A 17551-nucleotide genomic window follows, 5' to 3' on the forward strand; every position below is an offset into this window, starting at 1 on the left:
GTAAGAATATTCTGAGTAATAGAATGGTGAATCAAGCTTCCCTACCTTTCATGTCCCCCATGTCCAGAGTCTTGCCCAGCTGCTCCAGTAGGTCTGCTCGAGCAGCATTCTTCTTGTGCTTTTTACCATCATAATGCTGCTGGGCCATGCCTGGGTTGTTGAACCAAGCATTGCATAGTTGGCAGTAGCGATCAGAGTCGCGTCGGTGTCGTGGGGAGGTCATGGGAGATGTGTCTGGGGAGCTCTTTACAGGACTGGGAGATGCCTCTGAGGAAAACAGGATAAAACATTGCTGTTTGTATTAGCTTTGTAGCAAACTTGGAATAGCGTACTATTTAGGTGTCAGATTTAGTTTTTTTTGTTTGCTTTGCAATGCTTGCATGCATCTCATTGTGAACTGATTGTTGCATTGTTCAAGTGACAACATTTCAGGGAAGTGTACACCAAGGCCAAATAGTTCACTCAAATTGGAATTGGGCATGTGGAAATGCAGCGTACGTAAAAGAGAGAGAAAGTGTATTCATTTGTGTAAAATGCTTTCACAAATTACTACGATGTGACAGCGTGATGAATATTTATATTAATAAAAAATACATTGAAATTTGAGAGTGTTAAATTACACAGTATAGACAAGGGCCCTCCTCATTCTGCACCCAAAGAGTTGAAGACTAAGAATTTGGTCCAGAGCTATCAAATAGTTTAGAATCGATTATTGTACCAATTACTCTATCGATTTATGCGATACAAATTAAGGTCATTTTCTCCTGTTATTATTTATTAACAGATTATCCATGCTCCTGCTTTTCACGCAGACATCACACTTTCGATTCGAAGTCAGTTTACCAATTCCCAGCCACTGCCAGTCCCAAGTCTGGATGAATATGGTTGGTTTGCAGAGGTGGGCATTCGTCAGAGCTTTAGTCCATCTGTAAGTTCTTGTCAGTATTTCAGGCCTGCCCAGTCAGTCCGAGTGGTGTTAAAAACGGACATACCGATACCTCGGTAACATATGAAAATAATATTTTATTTGTTTATTGTGCGTTTTTGCTGGTCGACTGGTTAGCATGTCCGCCTCAAAGTGCAGAGGTTGTGGGTTCGAATCTGGCCCCGGCCTTCCTGTGTGGAGTTTGCATCTTCTCCCCGTGCCTGCGTGGGTTTTCTCCAGGTACTCCGGTTTGATATAGCAAATGGATATAAAAAAAATGGGGATTTTTATGTATATAAAAAATGGCGGGCGGCACGGTGGTCAACTGGTTAGCACGTCCGCTCACAGTTCAGAGGTCGTGGGTTCAATCCCGCTCCGGCCTCCCTGTGTGGAGTTTGCATGTTCTCCCCGTGCCTGTGTCGGTTTTCTCCGGGTACTCCGGTTTCCTCCTACATTCCAAAAACATGCATGGTAAGTTGATTGGACTCTCTAAATTGCCCCTAGGTGTGATTGTGAGTGCAGATGTTTGTCTTTGTGTGCCCTGTGATTGGCTGGCAACCAATTCAGGGTGTTCCCCGCCTACTGCCCGAAGACAGCTGGGATAGGCTCCAGCACGCCCTGCGACCCTTGTGAGGATAAGCGGTATAGATAATGGATGGATGGATAAAAATGGCTTGATTGTGCCCCCATAAATTTTTAACCAAACAGCTGCGGTTGAACGTTTCACCAAGATCTACCAAAAGTTGGAGGTATGTGCAACAGCCCAAGACCTACAAAAAGTCTCTGGAGCCCTACTCTTCACTCAACAGGAAGTCAGCCATTTTTATTTTCCTTTTAAATTTTGCCTCATTTTTGGTGTTTTACAGAGGTAATATTTTATTTAACTAACCAGTTTTTAATCTCGTGTACTTAATTTTCCAAAAATGCCAGTTTCAATGTGCCATACCTTAATGTGGCCATGGTTGCGAGGGCCCTTTATAGCTGCTCACAGCTCTAGTTATTTATTTTGAGAGTGTATCTGTTCAAGTGTTTATTCATTTAGATAATTATTTCAAACACTTAATACACTTTAATACACTTTTATTTTATTTTTTGGATTGCCCAGGAAAAGACTGTTTCCATCCCACAACACACAAAGGCGCAAACGCAGCATTATGCCCAAGTCTACCAGAGCACAGTCTACCAAAATACCAAAAGAAAGAAAATGTCACCCGTGTGCAGTGCTTTTTTTTTTTTTTTTAACTCAGTGTCACCTCATGGGAGCCTCCTAGCTGAGAGGTGTGTTTGGTTTGCCCATGGAGAGGTCGTCCTGCAGATTCCCCGGACCACTGCGAACAGGGGGTCTTTGCACACTGTAAGGTGTTTATCTCTGTCTACCCGAGTAGGGGTGGTCACTGTGGCAGCATCCTCTGTGGTTGCGGCTTGCGGCACCTCTCGGTTTGGATTGCTTAACTTATATACAATTGGGTCACGTTAGTGACAACAGGAACATGTGGGTCCTAGATGACAACAGTTGAGAACCGCTGGTTATGTTTGACAGTAAACTTCAACTGGGAGTAATAATAAAAAGCTTGAAGTCTCTTTTTTGAAGATTTTTCGTCCCATCTGCCAAGCTGCTGCTTGTTTGTGAAGTGAATTGATTTGAGTTGAACTGAGTTGGACTGCCACCATACAGCATTCGTATCTCAAGTTTGAGCTCACAAGTCACAAGCAAAAAAATCATCTGAATGACAGCTTGTATCTCCAAAATCTCATTGATCAAGTTACTCATATCTCAAGGCACTACTGTTTAGTATTTTCACAAATAAAAACAATGAATTAATGAGTTTTAAAAGCAACACATTCTTCTATATGTGTTGGCCTTTTAAAGTGCAGGCGAGCCAGCAGAATGCAACTGACAGTGAGGTATAAGAGCTTTAATCTGAACTGATCAGCTGCCAGGCAACAATGTCGATGGTCCTACTCATGCAGTCAAGTGAAAAAAGAGCTTTTATCTCCATTAAATCCCTGAAGAGAAAAACCTCAATTCTACTTGACAAATTGAATAAAAAGCCTGTTCCTCCTGTTGCTGCCCACTTGTGTCTTAATGTATGGTGACCACCATGGTTAACCTGAACAAATACTGTTTTGCAGTCAGAGTTCTACAGGGCCGAACAGTGCTATTAGCTCAATTCCTGTAACCTTGTGTGAGTGAGTGTGCGGCCCAACCAAAATCAATTACTTGTCTTATGGTATATGAAGTCCTGTGATTGTAAATGAGGACCCCAAGTCACTGCAATGTATCTTGTTTTTTCTCTCAGTTGTGCCCTAAGAGAGTCAAGAGCTGCTGAGTTTAAATTTCATGCTATTATGTGCGATTTGAATCAAAGACGACGGCAATAGACTGACTTCTTTGACTGCTGCGTCACTGTAAGATGTCAGAATTTATTTCATTTAACCAATGCAGAGGGGTCAAAATGAGCTAGCGAAGCCCTATGCTCTATTTGCTGGAAGCCTGTTCAAATGAATGGAGACATACAAAGACTAAGCAGAGACAAAGGAATTTTAGGCTAAAATTTAATTTAACAGAAATTCAAAATTGTTTTGGGGACATGGCAAAAACGAATAAATACATTTATTGTGTTTTTTCTTATTTTACAATGGATTGAATATGTGATAATGTAATTATTATTATCATTATTTTTTTTTTTTTTACGAGAAGCACATTGGCCCCTAACCTGATTTTTAGGTTCGCAAGTAAGAAATTTAGGGACATACATTGTAAGACAATATTCACTAAATATTCACTCCACTCATTTTAACTATCTTACTGATAAATTGGCTGAAGTGTGGAACGGCCAGTTTTGATGCCCCCAAAGATTTTTAATATTTATTTATTTTTGACAGGGGCGAGGGGGTCTGGACAAAGTTGGCTGTCTCGGTTCATTACTTTACAGTGTAAGTATGATTGTGTCAAAGCTCCATCCCAATAGCATTATCAAATTTGCAGACGATACTACTTATTCAGGTCTATTACAGACAACAACGAGGATGTTTACAGGGATGATGGGTAAATGCATACATACTTTACATACTTACTTACTACATTCTTTCTTGAAGTATATTGCCCCTTTATTCCAGCAGGATGGCTCTTCAACATGCGAATTAAACTATTATTGACATACTCTTTAAATGAATGTGGGGGAAATGCCTCCCTAAGGAAATTGTGGATGTTAAAGCAAGTGACATTCGTGGGAGCCACTGAGCCTCCAGCCTTGGCAATTGTAATCCGACCAGAATATGAGAATTGCGCTCCACATAGAAGGAATTGAAATGCACATTGCTACAGTTACATAAAGACCCAAGTGATAAAAAAAATAATAATCAGTAATGCATGTATTGTCCAGGCTGTAAAATCTAAACTAATTGTGATTCAAAATGTTGCATTGCCTAGATTTGATTTGATTTAACAAAAAAATAATGCATATTAGTTTGTGATATATGGGTCAGTGAACATTCAGAATGCCTGAGTAAAAGGACAGTGGACATATCTTTTAGGTCACCAAAGCTCTGTGCAGTGTGCTAGCAGATTATAATGCATGTAAAAATGTAATTCTACTGTCATGAATTTGTCACCCTATCAATTTCAGACTGATCTCTGAAATACATGTCACTAAGTTTTAATGGGGACTACGCAGCCCAAATGATGGCGTAAACCATTTGTCCTGAGGAAAACAGGCATAAACTACAGTACCGTATTTTCCGCACTTTTTTTCATAGTTTGGCCGGGGGTGCGACTTATGATCTGGAGTGACTTATGTGTGAAATTATTAACACATTACTGTCATGGATTGTTAGTGCTGACTTCTGACTTATGTTTTGCCTCCCTCTGCAGGCGCTACAAAACATCATAAATACAAGTCAGCACTAACAAGCCATGACAATTACTTCTATATCATTTCACATGTTATTGTAACCAACATAAAGATTCATAAGATACATCCTAAAAGCTATTCAAATGCACGAAAGTTAAAGTCTAATGTTTTGTTAAACTAACAGGCCTTGCTAGTCGAGGAAGCCAGCTTATCCAAACAGCTAAACATTCACAAACAAACTCCACAGACCCTAGGTGTGCAGCAAAGTTGCCTGATTAGTTTGTGAAACTGCACAAGAAACAGAAAATACTATCAAGCTATGCATTACATACACATGTATTTTCATAGACATGAACAAGATGAGCCTATGCTAACAATTAGCGATCACGGTTAGCATTAGCGATAGCGATTAATATGTTCAGTCAGCAACCTACAATCATCCACAATTCATCTCGTATATAAATGGCATTACACACAATTGTCTGAGTTAGTTTCAGACGATGGTTGAATAAGAACGAACCACAAACAGGCAGTTGTCTGCCTCTGGCTGGGGTATTGCATCATGCAGCCACACACGCAAGGAGGAGCACACTCAGCAGAGAGGAGAGGAAGACATGATTACGACTGAATACATAAATACTTTTGGAGACTTGGAAACATTGTACATGGTCGGGGATGAATAAAAGATTTATTTAAACGATCTACAATCGTTTTGGTGAGTTTAAAGTTATCTTACCGTAACTTTCTTGTATGCTACATGTAGCATCGTAGCTCGGTGGAAAGGATGTGTACTAAGCACACAATTTCCTCCCATAATGCGACTTATACTCCAGTGCGACTTATGTAGGTTTTTTTTCCTCTTTATCATGCATTTTATGGCTGGTGCGACTTGTACTTCGGAGCAACTTATAGTCCGGAAAATACGGTATATTTTATTGAGGCTGTTCCATGCCAATAGAGAGGCAGTATTGTCTCATTAGGGTTTATTGAAGCACTAACAGCAACACTTTCATAACTTTTTTTTTTTAACTTTGATTTTTATTTTTCTTCAGCATATTTGAAAACACACATCAAAAAGGTATAATAAAAACAAAACAAAGCAAAATAACCAACAATAACACCTACACCCGGGGAGTCGCATTTCTTTCACAATTCAGTTCCACTTCCTCTTCTTCCTCTTGTCAATCGCCATTTGTCAGTCCGGTTTTATAGATTGTCCATTTTTCCCATTTTCGGTCTCCTCGAGTACCCTGTAGTCTCATACGAAAAGTCAGTATCTCCATCACACGGATTTCCTCCACAATTGCCATCCATTGATCCTGGTCAGGTGGTTCTACATTACACCATTTTCTAGTTATAGCTTTTTTACATGCAACTAATAATATTTTCACTAGATATTTATCCCCATCATATATCTTCCCTTGACCAAAGTCATTCATGTATAAAATTTTACAGCCAAAATATTTCCCTTCCCATTCACCTTCATAACATTTAAGGGTGAATGGGAAGGGAAAAAAATGCTTGGCTAGGTACTGTTGTTGGATAATGGGACAACAGAGGATCCAAAGGTGCATCAACAAAAACAAAAAAATCTGATGGTCTGCCGAGATGACTTGTGTAGAAATAGAAGCCTGGATTTATCTCCCTGACCTTTTCTTGTCGTGACAGATCTGTTGTTGGTATAATAATGTTTTTTTTCTTTTTTCTTTTTTTACATTAACACTCATCAGTTTGAGTACCACAAATGAGTGTAGTACAGTATTATTAAGTATTATGTATCATCTAGAACACAGGTGTCAAACTCAAGGCCCGGGAGGCAGATCTGGCCCGCCGCATCATTTTAACAATACAATACAATACAATAGAATTTTATTTATACAGCGCATTTCATAACAGCTACAGCTGTAACAAAGCACTTTACATTGCGATAACAAAATAGCAATAATATAACAAGTGAAAACAATAAATTAAAACACATACAGTAGATATTGGAAAACAGCAGAAAAGTGTGAGTCTCACCTCGGATCAAAAGCCAAAGAATAGAAATGTGTCTTCAAATGGGTTTTATAAATGGACAGAGAGGGGACTTGCCTAATATTTAATGGAAGGTCATTCCAAAGGGAAGGACCAGCAACAGAAAAGGTTCGATCGCCTCTGAGGCTCCACTTAGTCCTCAGCACCTTGATAAGTGCCTGGTCCGCAGATCAGAGGCTGTGGAAAGTTGCTAGAAGTGGAGGAGCTCGGAGAAGTACGCCGGGACGAGGACATTTAAAGATTTGTAAACAAATAGAAGCATCTTAAAATGAACCCTAAAATGCACTGGGAGCCAGTGAAGGGAGGCCAGAATTGGGGTTATGTGCGCCGTCTTCCAAGCTCCAGTTAGGAGGCGAGCAGCAGCATTTTGGACCAACTGGAGACTCTTGCGAGAGGACTGTTCAGCTCCAAATACTGTAAAGTGCATTACAGTAATCCAGCCAAGATGTAACAAAGGCATGGATTACTGTTTCTAAATGCGGATGAGAGAGGAAAGGCTTTACCTTAGCCAGCCGTGTAAGATGAAAGAAGCTGAACCTAACAACAGCACTGATTTGCGGTCGAATTTTAGATCACTGTCCAATTTAAAACCCAAGTTCCAGGGGCGAATCGGTTCGTCCCTCCGTCCCAGATGGATGCCCACTTTTGGGACGGAGGACGGGGGGAACACGTTTTAAAAAAGGGACGGACTAAGGCTAGGTTCACACCGCAGGCAAATGCGACCCAGATCGGATTTTTTTGTATCACATTTTTTTATGACAGTCTGAACGGCTCAATTCCGATTCTTTCAAATGCGACCTGGGTCGCTTTTGTATGTGGTCCTTGATCGGCTACGCATCCGATCTTTTCCAATGCGTTCGCGGTCTGAACCGCCAGGTCGCATCTATCCGACATTGACGTCATCCGGAGCCCAAAATGTGCTCCGCGCAGGCAGATGGAAACTGCTGGCAGCAGGGGATCGAATCTGCAAGGTTGTTTTGAGTAACACTATTGACTTTAAATTTTACTTTAATTTATTCCCACTTGAAACATGAAGCATAAAGTAGACATTTATGGCGATCGTAGTAATTCAGCCACGAAAAGTTGAGCAGGTACTGGATTGGCCAGATTGTTCATTCTGAATTCAATTTGAAGACTAGAGGCACAGCCATACTGATTAAAAAGACAGTACCCTTTATTTTCACAAAAACAGTTCTTGACACAGACGGTCGTTAAGTGATTGTTGCAGGTACGCTATACCAGAAGCCAGTAGTTCTGGCATCAGTTTATGCCCCGAACTGGGATGATCATAATTTTATGAAGTTGTTACTGTCCGCTATCAGGAACCTGAACTCACATTCTCTGATATTGGGGGGTGATATGAATTGTGTTATAGACCCATCATTAGATATATCTAGTTCTCGTCCTGCCTCACTCTCGAAAATGGCTCAAACCCTCTTAGCTTTTATGGATCAATATGGGTATTTCGATCCGTGGAGGTTTTTACACCCCTCTGTCAGGCAGTATTCTTTTTTCTTCACACGCTCACAAATCATTTTCTCGGATTACTTTATAGTTGATAAAACAACTTATTTCTTCAATTATTTCTACACAGTATTCCCCCATCGTGGCGTCTGATCATTCTACTGTGATTTTAGATGTGCGTTTTGACCTCAAACCAAAAGCGTACAGGACTTGGCGCTTAGACCCAGTATTATAAGCTGACACAAATTTTTGCAAATATGGTGAGGATTCGATTAAGTTATTTTGTGAGACCAATAAGAATTATGAAACCTTCCCTCATTACTTTGGGAAACTGAAGGCTTATGTCAGAGGGAGAATTATTTTGTGCACGTCACATGTGAACAAGCTGCGCAGAACCCGCCAGAGAGATCAACACTTAGCGCTCGAGGCGCGTCCGATGCCTGCTCACAGTGTGGGATATCTCAGCACTACATCGAAACTCAATGAATTTATCAAATGCGAACAATTACTAATAATAAAACAACGTGAGATTTCTAACATGAATTATTTCTTAACAAAGCGTGTTTTACTCCGAATAACTTTTCACCACAATCCGATTCTGAAAGCCATGAAAAGTAACGTGAAGTCTTGAGTCGGCATGTAGACAACCGAAGGACGATCCTCACAAAAGTAGCGGTAATGTTCGTTATAACAACAGCCAGGGGGTGGCAAACATAGATGCAAAGAAATATGTTACAGAAATAGTGTAACAAATTGGGTTATCTGTGTTGTGGTCGAATTTGTGTCTTGCCATGTTGTGTTGTTTCCGAGGTTAATGAATGCATCGTGCTGCTCGCTTGATGGAAGGGCATGCGAGCGAGAGTAGCGGAGGACGAAGAGGAGAGCTTGAATGAACGGTTGTCGTACTGTATTGGCGTCGGCTGTGGCCCACAGTAGCCGGTTTGACTAATAAAATGTGATAATTAAACTACGTCTGTGTTCTTGGAAGACGCTACAATATATTTTAAAGGGTGACGTCATCAGCAGGCGCGAAGGACACGATCACCTCTGCTACCCCACAACAGCTTGCTGCGGGCCGGATCTAATAATAAAGCAATATCATCCCAGGGGCCGTAGAAAACCTGGCCACAGGTGGGCCTTGACTTTGACATGTGTGCCTTAGAGGGTGTGGCGAGAAGTTTTATACTCACTGGAAATCCTTGCTTCAATATTTAGGAAAACTGGCACCTGATGAGCTAACGTGAAGGAGTTGGGACACTTATGTCTAGTGAAGGCCAATTTTTGTGCCCAACCGGCCGTCCCCTGCCATGTTTCACCACAAACTGCACCATTTCTACTGGTTTGATGGTTGGTCTGGATGCGAGCAGCAGTTGTCCCGCGCTTAAAATAAGCAGCATAACGTTTATTTTATTTGACCTCTTATTCATTCATCATTCACCCATTCATTCAAATATGTATTTTACGATTAAAATGTATTTAGGGTGTGTTTTGTTTTTTTAATTTGTATATTTCATTTATTTATTAATTTAATTATTTTTATTATAATTATTTTTAATTTCTATTTATTTATTTATTTTTTTAGGTTTTGTTTGATTGTGATGTGCGTATGTACACCTCTAAGTTCATTTGTTCGTTTACTGTTGCCAGTGTTTAGTAACTTTATTATTAGGGAACCCATCCATCCATCCATCCATTATCTGTACCGCTTCTCCTCACAAGGGTCGCGGGGCGTGCTGGAGCCTATCCCAGCTGTCTTCGGGCAGTAGGCGGGGGACACCCTGAACTGGTTGCCAGCCAATCGCAGGGCACACAGAGACAAACATCCGCACTCACAATCACACCTAGGGGCAATTTAGAGTATCCAATCAACTTACCATGCATGTTTTTGGAATGTGGGAGGAAACCGGAGTGCCCGGAGAAAACCCACGCAGGCACGGGGAGAACATGCAAACTCCACACAGGGAGGCCGGAGCCGGGATCGAACCCACGACCTCTGAACTGTGAGGCGGACGTGCTAACCAGTCGACCACCGTGCCGCCTATTAGGGAACCCCTTTTTATTTATTTTATTTATTATTTTTTCTCTATTAATATGTTGTGTACTCAAGAGGTCCGTGTGTTCAGGGGTGGTTTTTTTTTTTACAGTCGTTGGATGTATCACAGAATTTTTTTTTCTGCTTTGTTGGGATAAAATCTACTCATGTTGCAATAGAATGATGTAACAATTTGAACTTTTTGTTGATAAAAAAATTGTTTATAAAGTGACCTGTCAAGGAACCTTTACAACTGCTGAGAATATAAAGCTGTTCTACCTATCCAGGCCCAGGACGAAAAACCGCACTGCTCTTCTAAAATGCTGATTTGACTGGCCTACAGGCCGTCTTCAGAAACCCACAAACAAACTCTTGGGAGGATGAGCAGTTCACTGTAGTTGGACAATCCAAACACTCTCAATAGTGTTCTCTAATAGTAAGATTGCTCCACAGATGCATTGTACCGTTTTAATGACTTGTTAGATCACCTTCATGTCCTAAATGGCAGTGATGGATGCTCTCCATTGTACTGTACAACTGTAAACGTTCTTTTCGATATTCCCCAGCGTCCTCAAGAAGAATATTTTCTGCTGGACCCTCCTGATGATCTGCTATAAGTTGTACCTCTAGGAGAGATACTCACAGATGCCGGTGCCAAGGAGGTTCACCCTCTCCACTCAAGTCCCGTCAAGTAGAGCATGCTGGTGTCTCCTCTTACTCAGGTTGATAATAAGCTCCTTAATCTTTTCAAGAACTGATGGGAGGAAGCTGGCATATCCGGAGAATACCAAAGCAAGCATGGCGAGAACATGCAATATCTACACAAAAAAGCCCAAGGTGAGACTCAAACTACATTATATAGGTAAATTAGGAACATTTTTTTGGCGCCCCATAATTTAGGGCGTTGTGATCCTTCTCAGAAAATGTATTACCATGTAAATTTGCTTGTAGCAGCCCACCTTTTAATATCTTTTAATGGCTTTAGTTTTCGCAATTTTCATTGACTACCTTCTTATATCTTTTAAAAATGCAGTGAGTCACCTGTGTGAAAAGAAACCCACCTTGTATGCAATGCTGACTTTTTTTTAAATTCATTTCTCAACCTACTTTAAAAGTGGCATTGAAACACTGTTCGAATAGAATACTCAATATTTCAGCCTTGACAGCAACAAGGACAATTATTATTCAATCAGGATTGAATGCTTTACAAAGTCACCCTCATCGTTAAGTATCAGATAATGACTTGTTGAATCAGAAGGCCTTATAACCCTGAAGAGTCCCAGTATGATATAATACAAAGTACATAGTGTCTATCCATCCATTTTCCAGACTACTTATCGTGTTCAGTGCTCCAGGGAGCTAGAGAATTCATCAAAGCTGTGTTTTTGGCAAAAGGCAGACTACACCCACAGGCATTGTAGACACATTCACACTCCCATTCATACTGTCACTGAATCGGAACACAACCCTGCCTGCATATAAGTCACATTAATGAACTACTATACCATCACTGGCTCTCATGTAACCTGAATTTATGGACATGTATACCCATTCAAACATATGTATCAAAGTCGTTGCAAACAACTTTGTATACAAACAATTTGTGTCACGCACAAAATTTTCTCGATTAGCAAAGAGTATTCACAAAAATGAGCGTAAAGACCTATGTTTTGGTTCTTCTCGCATTGAGTGAAAGTAATTGTAATTGCTCTGTGTACTGCATTGTAGTAAGTGTGTTTTAACTTTTTTTCTCTCTCTCTCTTTCTCTCTTAATCAGCCCTCAGACTGGTTCTTAATGGTAACTGCTGACTGAAAACACAAAAATCAGACATTGAACGAGTTGTCTGCTTTACTTCGAGAAGGCAGGAGGCTGCTGTGTGTAGGCGGGAGTTGTGTCTACACAAACTCATTCATCCAATCACAAATCTAATTGCGGCTGTGTTGGACTCATGACTGACATGACAAAAAAAGTCAAAAGACTATTTCATTTGTGGCGAAATAGTAACAAAAGAATGGATGACATTGTTTGCTAGCTACTACTTTAATTGAGAGAATGAAGGGGCTAAGCGTATAAGGTTCATAGAGGCGTACTGTGGAGTATGCTGAGTTGAAGAGTGCATACAGTAAGTGCATTTGCTTTGACTGAACATGGATATCAATAGCCGGATTTACATGGATCCATGTATTCCAATTAGTAAGGATCATTCGGAATGAAAATGCTCTATACAAACAACCCAATTGCAATAAAAAGGACGAAATGGAAATGGAATTTCATTCGGATTCACAGTGGTGGTACACTGTATTCCTTCCGCCAATCCAAACGAGCGTCATGTAAATAGTTCAAACAGAATGGCCAGGCTGCGTCCGGTCTGTGCCTGCTCAGTTGTTGACGTAAATGCGTAGTGACGTCGTTGTATACACACTTTAAATTGGCACCGTCTTACCAGAGCTCGTCTGCGATGTCAAGATGGCCGAAAGTGCACCTGTGTCTCCCTCTTGACAATTCGGCTCATTTTACTGTTTTGGCTGACTGGTGCTTCATTCACAAACGCTCTGCTTGTGTATGTATCGCCAAACTTTATTGGACTTGCGATGCTGCGTTGGAAGTTCGGGTGCATTTGAGCACAACTGGAAAGAGACGTTGCCTGCTGACATCGCGGCGGACCTCTTCCATCTCCCACCGCTACCACCGCAATGAAAACAGCGCCGAGGCAAACGTGGTGGCAAGCTAGCGAGGCAAAAAAGGGAGCAGGTGCACGCTTCTGCTCGCTCCTGGACGCACGGACGTACTCCACCGCTGTGCCTCGCTCGGGTCCCCGCTGCTGGCTGCCTGATACCCGTTGTTGGCTGCGCCGAGGAATTCTGGCTGCGCCTCCGCCTACCAAGCGCCATTGGATGCGGTGTGAATCACCAACTTGTCAAGGAGCTTCCCCGGGCCCGCCAATCGGAGGTGACACGCGCACTGCTGCTGCTGATGCTCCCACAAGGATAGCGTTGTTGAACGCCCGGTCGTTGACGAACAAATCGTTTATCCCGAGGGAGCTATTTCTTTCCAACAACTTGGATTTCCTCTGCCTGACAGAGACTTGGACTGCCGCCGGTGAGTGCAGTGCGATGCTTGAACTATTACCACCTGCATGCTCTAACTTGGATGCGCCAAGAACTTCAGGCCGAGGTGGAGGAACGGCGACTGTTTTTAAAAACAAATTTAAATGTAAACAGTGTATATTCACCGCAGCGTTCAGCAGCTTTGAGGGCACATTCTTTGAAGTTGCCAGTGCCGTCCCTGTGCTCTGTGCTGTCATATAACATCCTCCCAAATACAACAAGGAGTTTTTGAATGACTTTTCAAATCTCCTCATCGAAATCATGTTGCAGTATGATCGCATCCTGTTCATGGGGGACTTTAATATTCACGTGTGCTGTCCTGAAAAACCACTGGCAAAGGACTTTTTAAGACTCATTGACTCTTTCAATTTGGTGCAGTGTCTGGCTGGCTCCACTCACAAACAAGGACATACTTTAGACCTTTTCCTTTCTTATGGTCCATCGGTCTCAAATTTGAAAGTTTTGGACAATGTGTTCTCTGATCATAAGACTGTGCTCTTTGATGCAATGTTTTCCAGTGCTGTCAGAGCTAATGCTAGCGAGCGCAAGGCCCGGGTTTTTAACCACCTCACTGCTAGTCAGTTCTCTGATGCCTTTGATCAGCTTTGTGTTCCCTCTTCAAACACAGAGGAGCTCAGCACTTGGTTCCATTCATCTTGCCTTAATATTTTGGATCGTGGACCGTGGCTCTATTAAAAATTAGGCGGCAAAATATTAGACCGGAGCCATGGTTTAATGAGAGCACTCGCACAGCTAAACAAGAATGCCGCAGAGCTGAACGCAGGTGGAAAAAAGACAGGCTGCGGGTCTCTTATCAAATCCTAAAGGATTGCTGGCGTCGTTACCAGAGAAAAGTGAAGGAGTCCAAGAGAGACAATTGGTCATGTCTGATTCAGGCAAATCGCCAAAATCCACGTGCCCTATTTAAAACAATCGACTGTACTCAAGCCCCGTCAACCAACTTGCATGGACTCATCCCCTTTTTCATTGACAACGTTGCTGCAGCTAGGGCTCTTGTTTCGAACACCACATTTGACCCCTCTGTCCAAGTTTCTTGTTCAGCAGCGTTCGATTCGTTTGAGCCGGTTTCTTTGACAATTTTGGAGGAAGTGGTTTGCCATATGAAACCATGGGGCTCCCCTTATGACTCCATTCCTCCACACTTCTTTAAGGAGATTGTCCCGACAATTGGTAAATTGGTTTTGGCCATTATCAACAGCAGCCTGTCTTCCGGTGTGGTCCCCCAACAGTTTAAGCATGCTGTAGTGCAAACCCTGCTGAAAAAAAATGGCCTTGATCAAGCTGTGCTATCAAATTTTAGACCCATTTCCAAGCTGCCTTTTATGTCTAAAATTCTGGAAAAAGTGGTGCACTCACAGCTAAGATCATACTTGGATAAACACAATGTGATGGAAGTTCCAGTCAGGCTTCAAGAAGATGCATAGCACAGAGTCAGCCCTGCTACGTGTTTTCAATGACATCCTCCTGGCAAATGACACTGGAGACCACGTATGTCTTGTTTTGTTGGATTTGACTGCAGCTTTTAATACGGTAGACCACAGTATTCTTTTGACTCGCTTGCAACACCAAGTGGGCATTAGTGGATGTGCTCTAGAGTGGTTTGGATCCTATTTGGGTGGCAGGACTTTTTCTATTAGCCTAGGTTCCTCTGAGTCCCGCTCTGCCCCTCCATCGTATGGTGTTCCACAGGGTTCTATTTTGGGGCCATTGCTGTTCTCACTGTATTTGCTGCCCTTGGGTTCCATCCTTAGAAAACACAGCATTTCTTTCCACTGCTATGCGGACGGCTGTCAAATCTATATCCCGCTAAGCAAAAAAGAGGGTTCATCCTAAAGACCACTTTTGTCCTGCCTTGAGGACATCAAAGATTGGATGTCACTAAATGTCCTCAATTTCAACGAAAAGAAAACAGAAGTTATGGTGTTCGGTCCCAGCAGCTCATCTCCATCCCACCCTGTTGTCCTGGGCCCCCTGCTTCATATCTAAAGCCAACAGTCTCAAACTTGGGTTTTAAAATAGACAGTGATCTTAAATTGGACCAGCAAATCAGCGCTGTTGTAAAGTCGAGCTTCTTTCACCTTAGACAGCTGGCTAAGGTAAAGCCCCTCCTTTCCCATCAGCACTTAGAAACAGTCATCCATGCCTTTGTTATATCTCGGCTGGATTACGGCAATGTACTATATTTCGGAGTCAGCCTGTCCTCCCTCAAACGTCTCCAGTTGGTCCAAAATGCTGCTGCCCGCCTACTAACTGGAGCTTGGAGGATGGAGCATATAACACCAATTCTGGCCTCCCTTCACTGGCTCCCAGTGCATTTTAGGGTTCAATTCAAGATTCTCTTATTTGTCTATAAGTCATTAAATGGCCTGGCCCCGGCGTACCTCTCTAAGCTCCTCCACTCCTACGCAGCCTCAGGTCTGCGGACCAGGCGCTGCTCGAGGTGCCGAGGACCAAGCGGAGCCTCGGAGGGGATCGAGCCTTTTCTGTCGCTGGTCCTTCCCTCTGGAATGACCTCCCATTGGTTGTTAGGCAAACCCCCTCTCTGTCCATTTTTAAAACCCAGTTGAAGACACATTTCTTTTCTCTGGCTTTTGATCAGACCTGAAATTTTCGGCTATTTTCCGGTGTCAATTGTATATAGTGTTTTATGTCAATTTATTGGCTTCATTATTTATATTTTATTTGTATTTATATATTATCTATGTCTATATTTATTAATACATGTATAACAGCCTTTTAATGTTAATGCTCTATTTATTGTATTGTTTGTAAAGAACTTTGTTACAGCTCTAGCTGTTATGAAATACGCTATATAAATAAAATTGTATTGTATTGTATTGTATTAAAGTACTCGTAACTTGTTTTTTAAGATTCTGCTTTAAAAAAGCAGAATAAAGGTGTTAAAACTCTGCTAAATAGATGAATGAACTCCATGTTGATAGATCACGTGATGTTTACATCGTTCTCCGCGTGTCACATGGCTGCAACACAACTGATCTGATTAACAGGGTGGAGCAAGTAAACGGACGATCTGAATTGATCACATCACATGCAAACAGGTGACTAGAAAGCTCCATGTAAACCCGCCTACAAACGGTTAAACTCCATTCAGTGTTTTTGTAATATAGTATTATTTGTGACTTTTTTTGTTGCATTATTTCACTTTTTTGTAAATACCTGTATTTGCTTTGTTGCATTTTGGGAGCACTGCACAATAAATTACACTGGATCTGTATTTTTTTTTACCATGCCCATAATCTATGAGGAGGTTAAAAAGGACCCATGATACAAGATTCCACTGTACATCAAATAAAACCACAATACATTTCATTAAAAAAAAAAAAAAGACCAAAAAAAAGAAAAAAACGTACCTTTGGTTGTAATGGCAGTCTGATCCCCAAGTAGCAGTTTTAGCCTCTTGGCATGGATTTTACCCTGGTAGTGTGACTGTGCAACCACAGCTGATGTGAAGGACATGTTACACAGCGTGCAACATTTATTCTTGTCCACATCACCTTCGTCGCTGCCCTATAAAACACAGCAATATACAATTAAGAAATCTTACCAATAATGGAACAGCAAAATCTAAGGGCAATTTTAAAGACAACAAGCCAACACTTGAACAATGTAAAAAAAAAAGATGTGACTTAAACACAGTTTCAATTTAAACTCATTCACCAATAACATTCACACAATGCTGGTGGCAGAGTAATATTCAGACACTAACAGCACCTGAGGCACCATACCTACAGTATATGGTGAAAATGTATTACAAATGTGTGCTGTTTCAAGAGTTGTTGGATTGGAAAACTCTGATGGGCCAGGAAATACTGTTCCATTCCTGGGGCTTGGGAGTCACTGCCCCACATGGACCCAAAGCAATTGTGGGGTACACCCTGAACTGCTTGCCAGCCAATCACAGGGCACATGTACACAGCCATTCACACTCACATTTATATGAATTGAGGTTAATCCTAACTTTACTATTTGAACTATATGTACAGTATAATTAAGACTTAGCTAATTAGAATTGTGTAGAGACATTTACATGCAACTGCTCATGTTTATTTGTATTTTTTTTGTATTTCGTGTTCTACAGAAACCATACACACA

General features: G+C 41.6%; 1 protein-coding gene across 5 annotated transcripts in view; it reads right to left on the reverse strand.

The window, feature by feature from the left end:
• Positions 1 to 17551, reverse strand: part of zmat4a (zinc finger, matrin-type 4a) — a 228582-nt gene that overhangs the window by 157329 nt on the left and 53702 nt on the right. For all 5 annotated transcript variants that reach the window (XM_086031028.1, XM_086031027.1, XM_086031031.1 and 2 more), the window contains exons 4-5: positions 16810 to 16966; positions 46 to 267 (exon numbers count right to left, since the gene is read on the reverse strand). In XM_086031028.1, the coding sequence (XP_085887154.1) occupies positions 46 to 267; positions 16810 to 16966 (379 nt within the window). The remainder of the gene's footprint in view (positions 1 to 45; positions 268 to 16809; positions 16967 to 17551) is intronic.

This window comes from Filicampus tigris, chromosome 5 (genome assembly GCF_054856515.1).
Source record: "Filicampus tigris isolate MCC_2025a chromosome 5, RoL_Ftig_1.0, whole genome shotgun sequence".
In the NCBI taxonomy this organism is placed as follows: Eukaryota; Metazoa; Chordata; class Actinopteri; order Syngnathiformes; family Syngnathidae; genus Filicampus; species Filicampus tigris.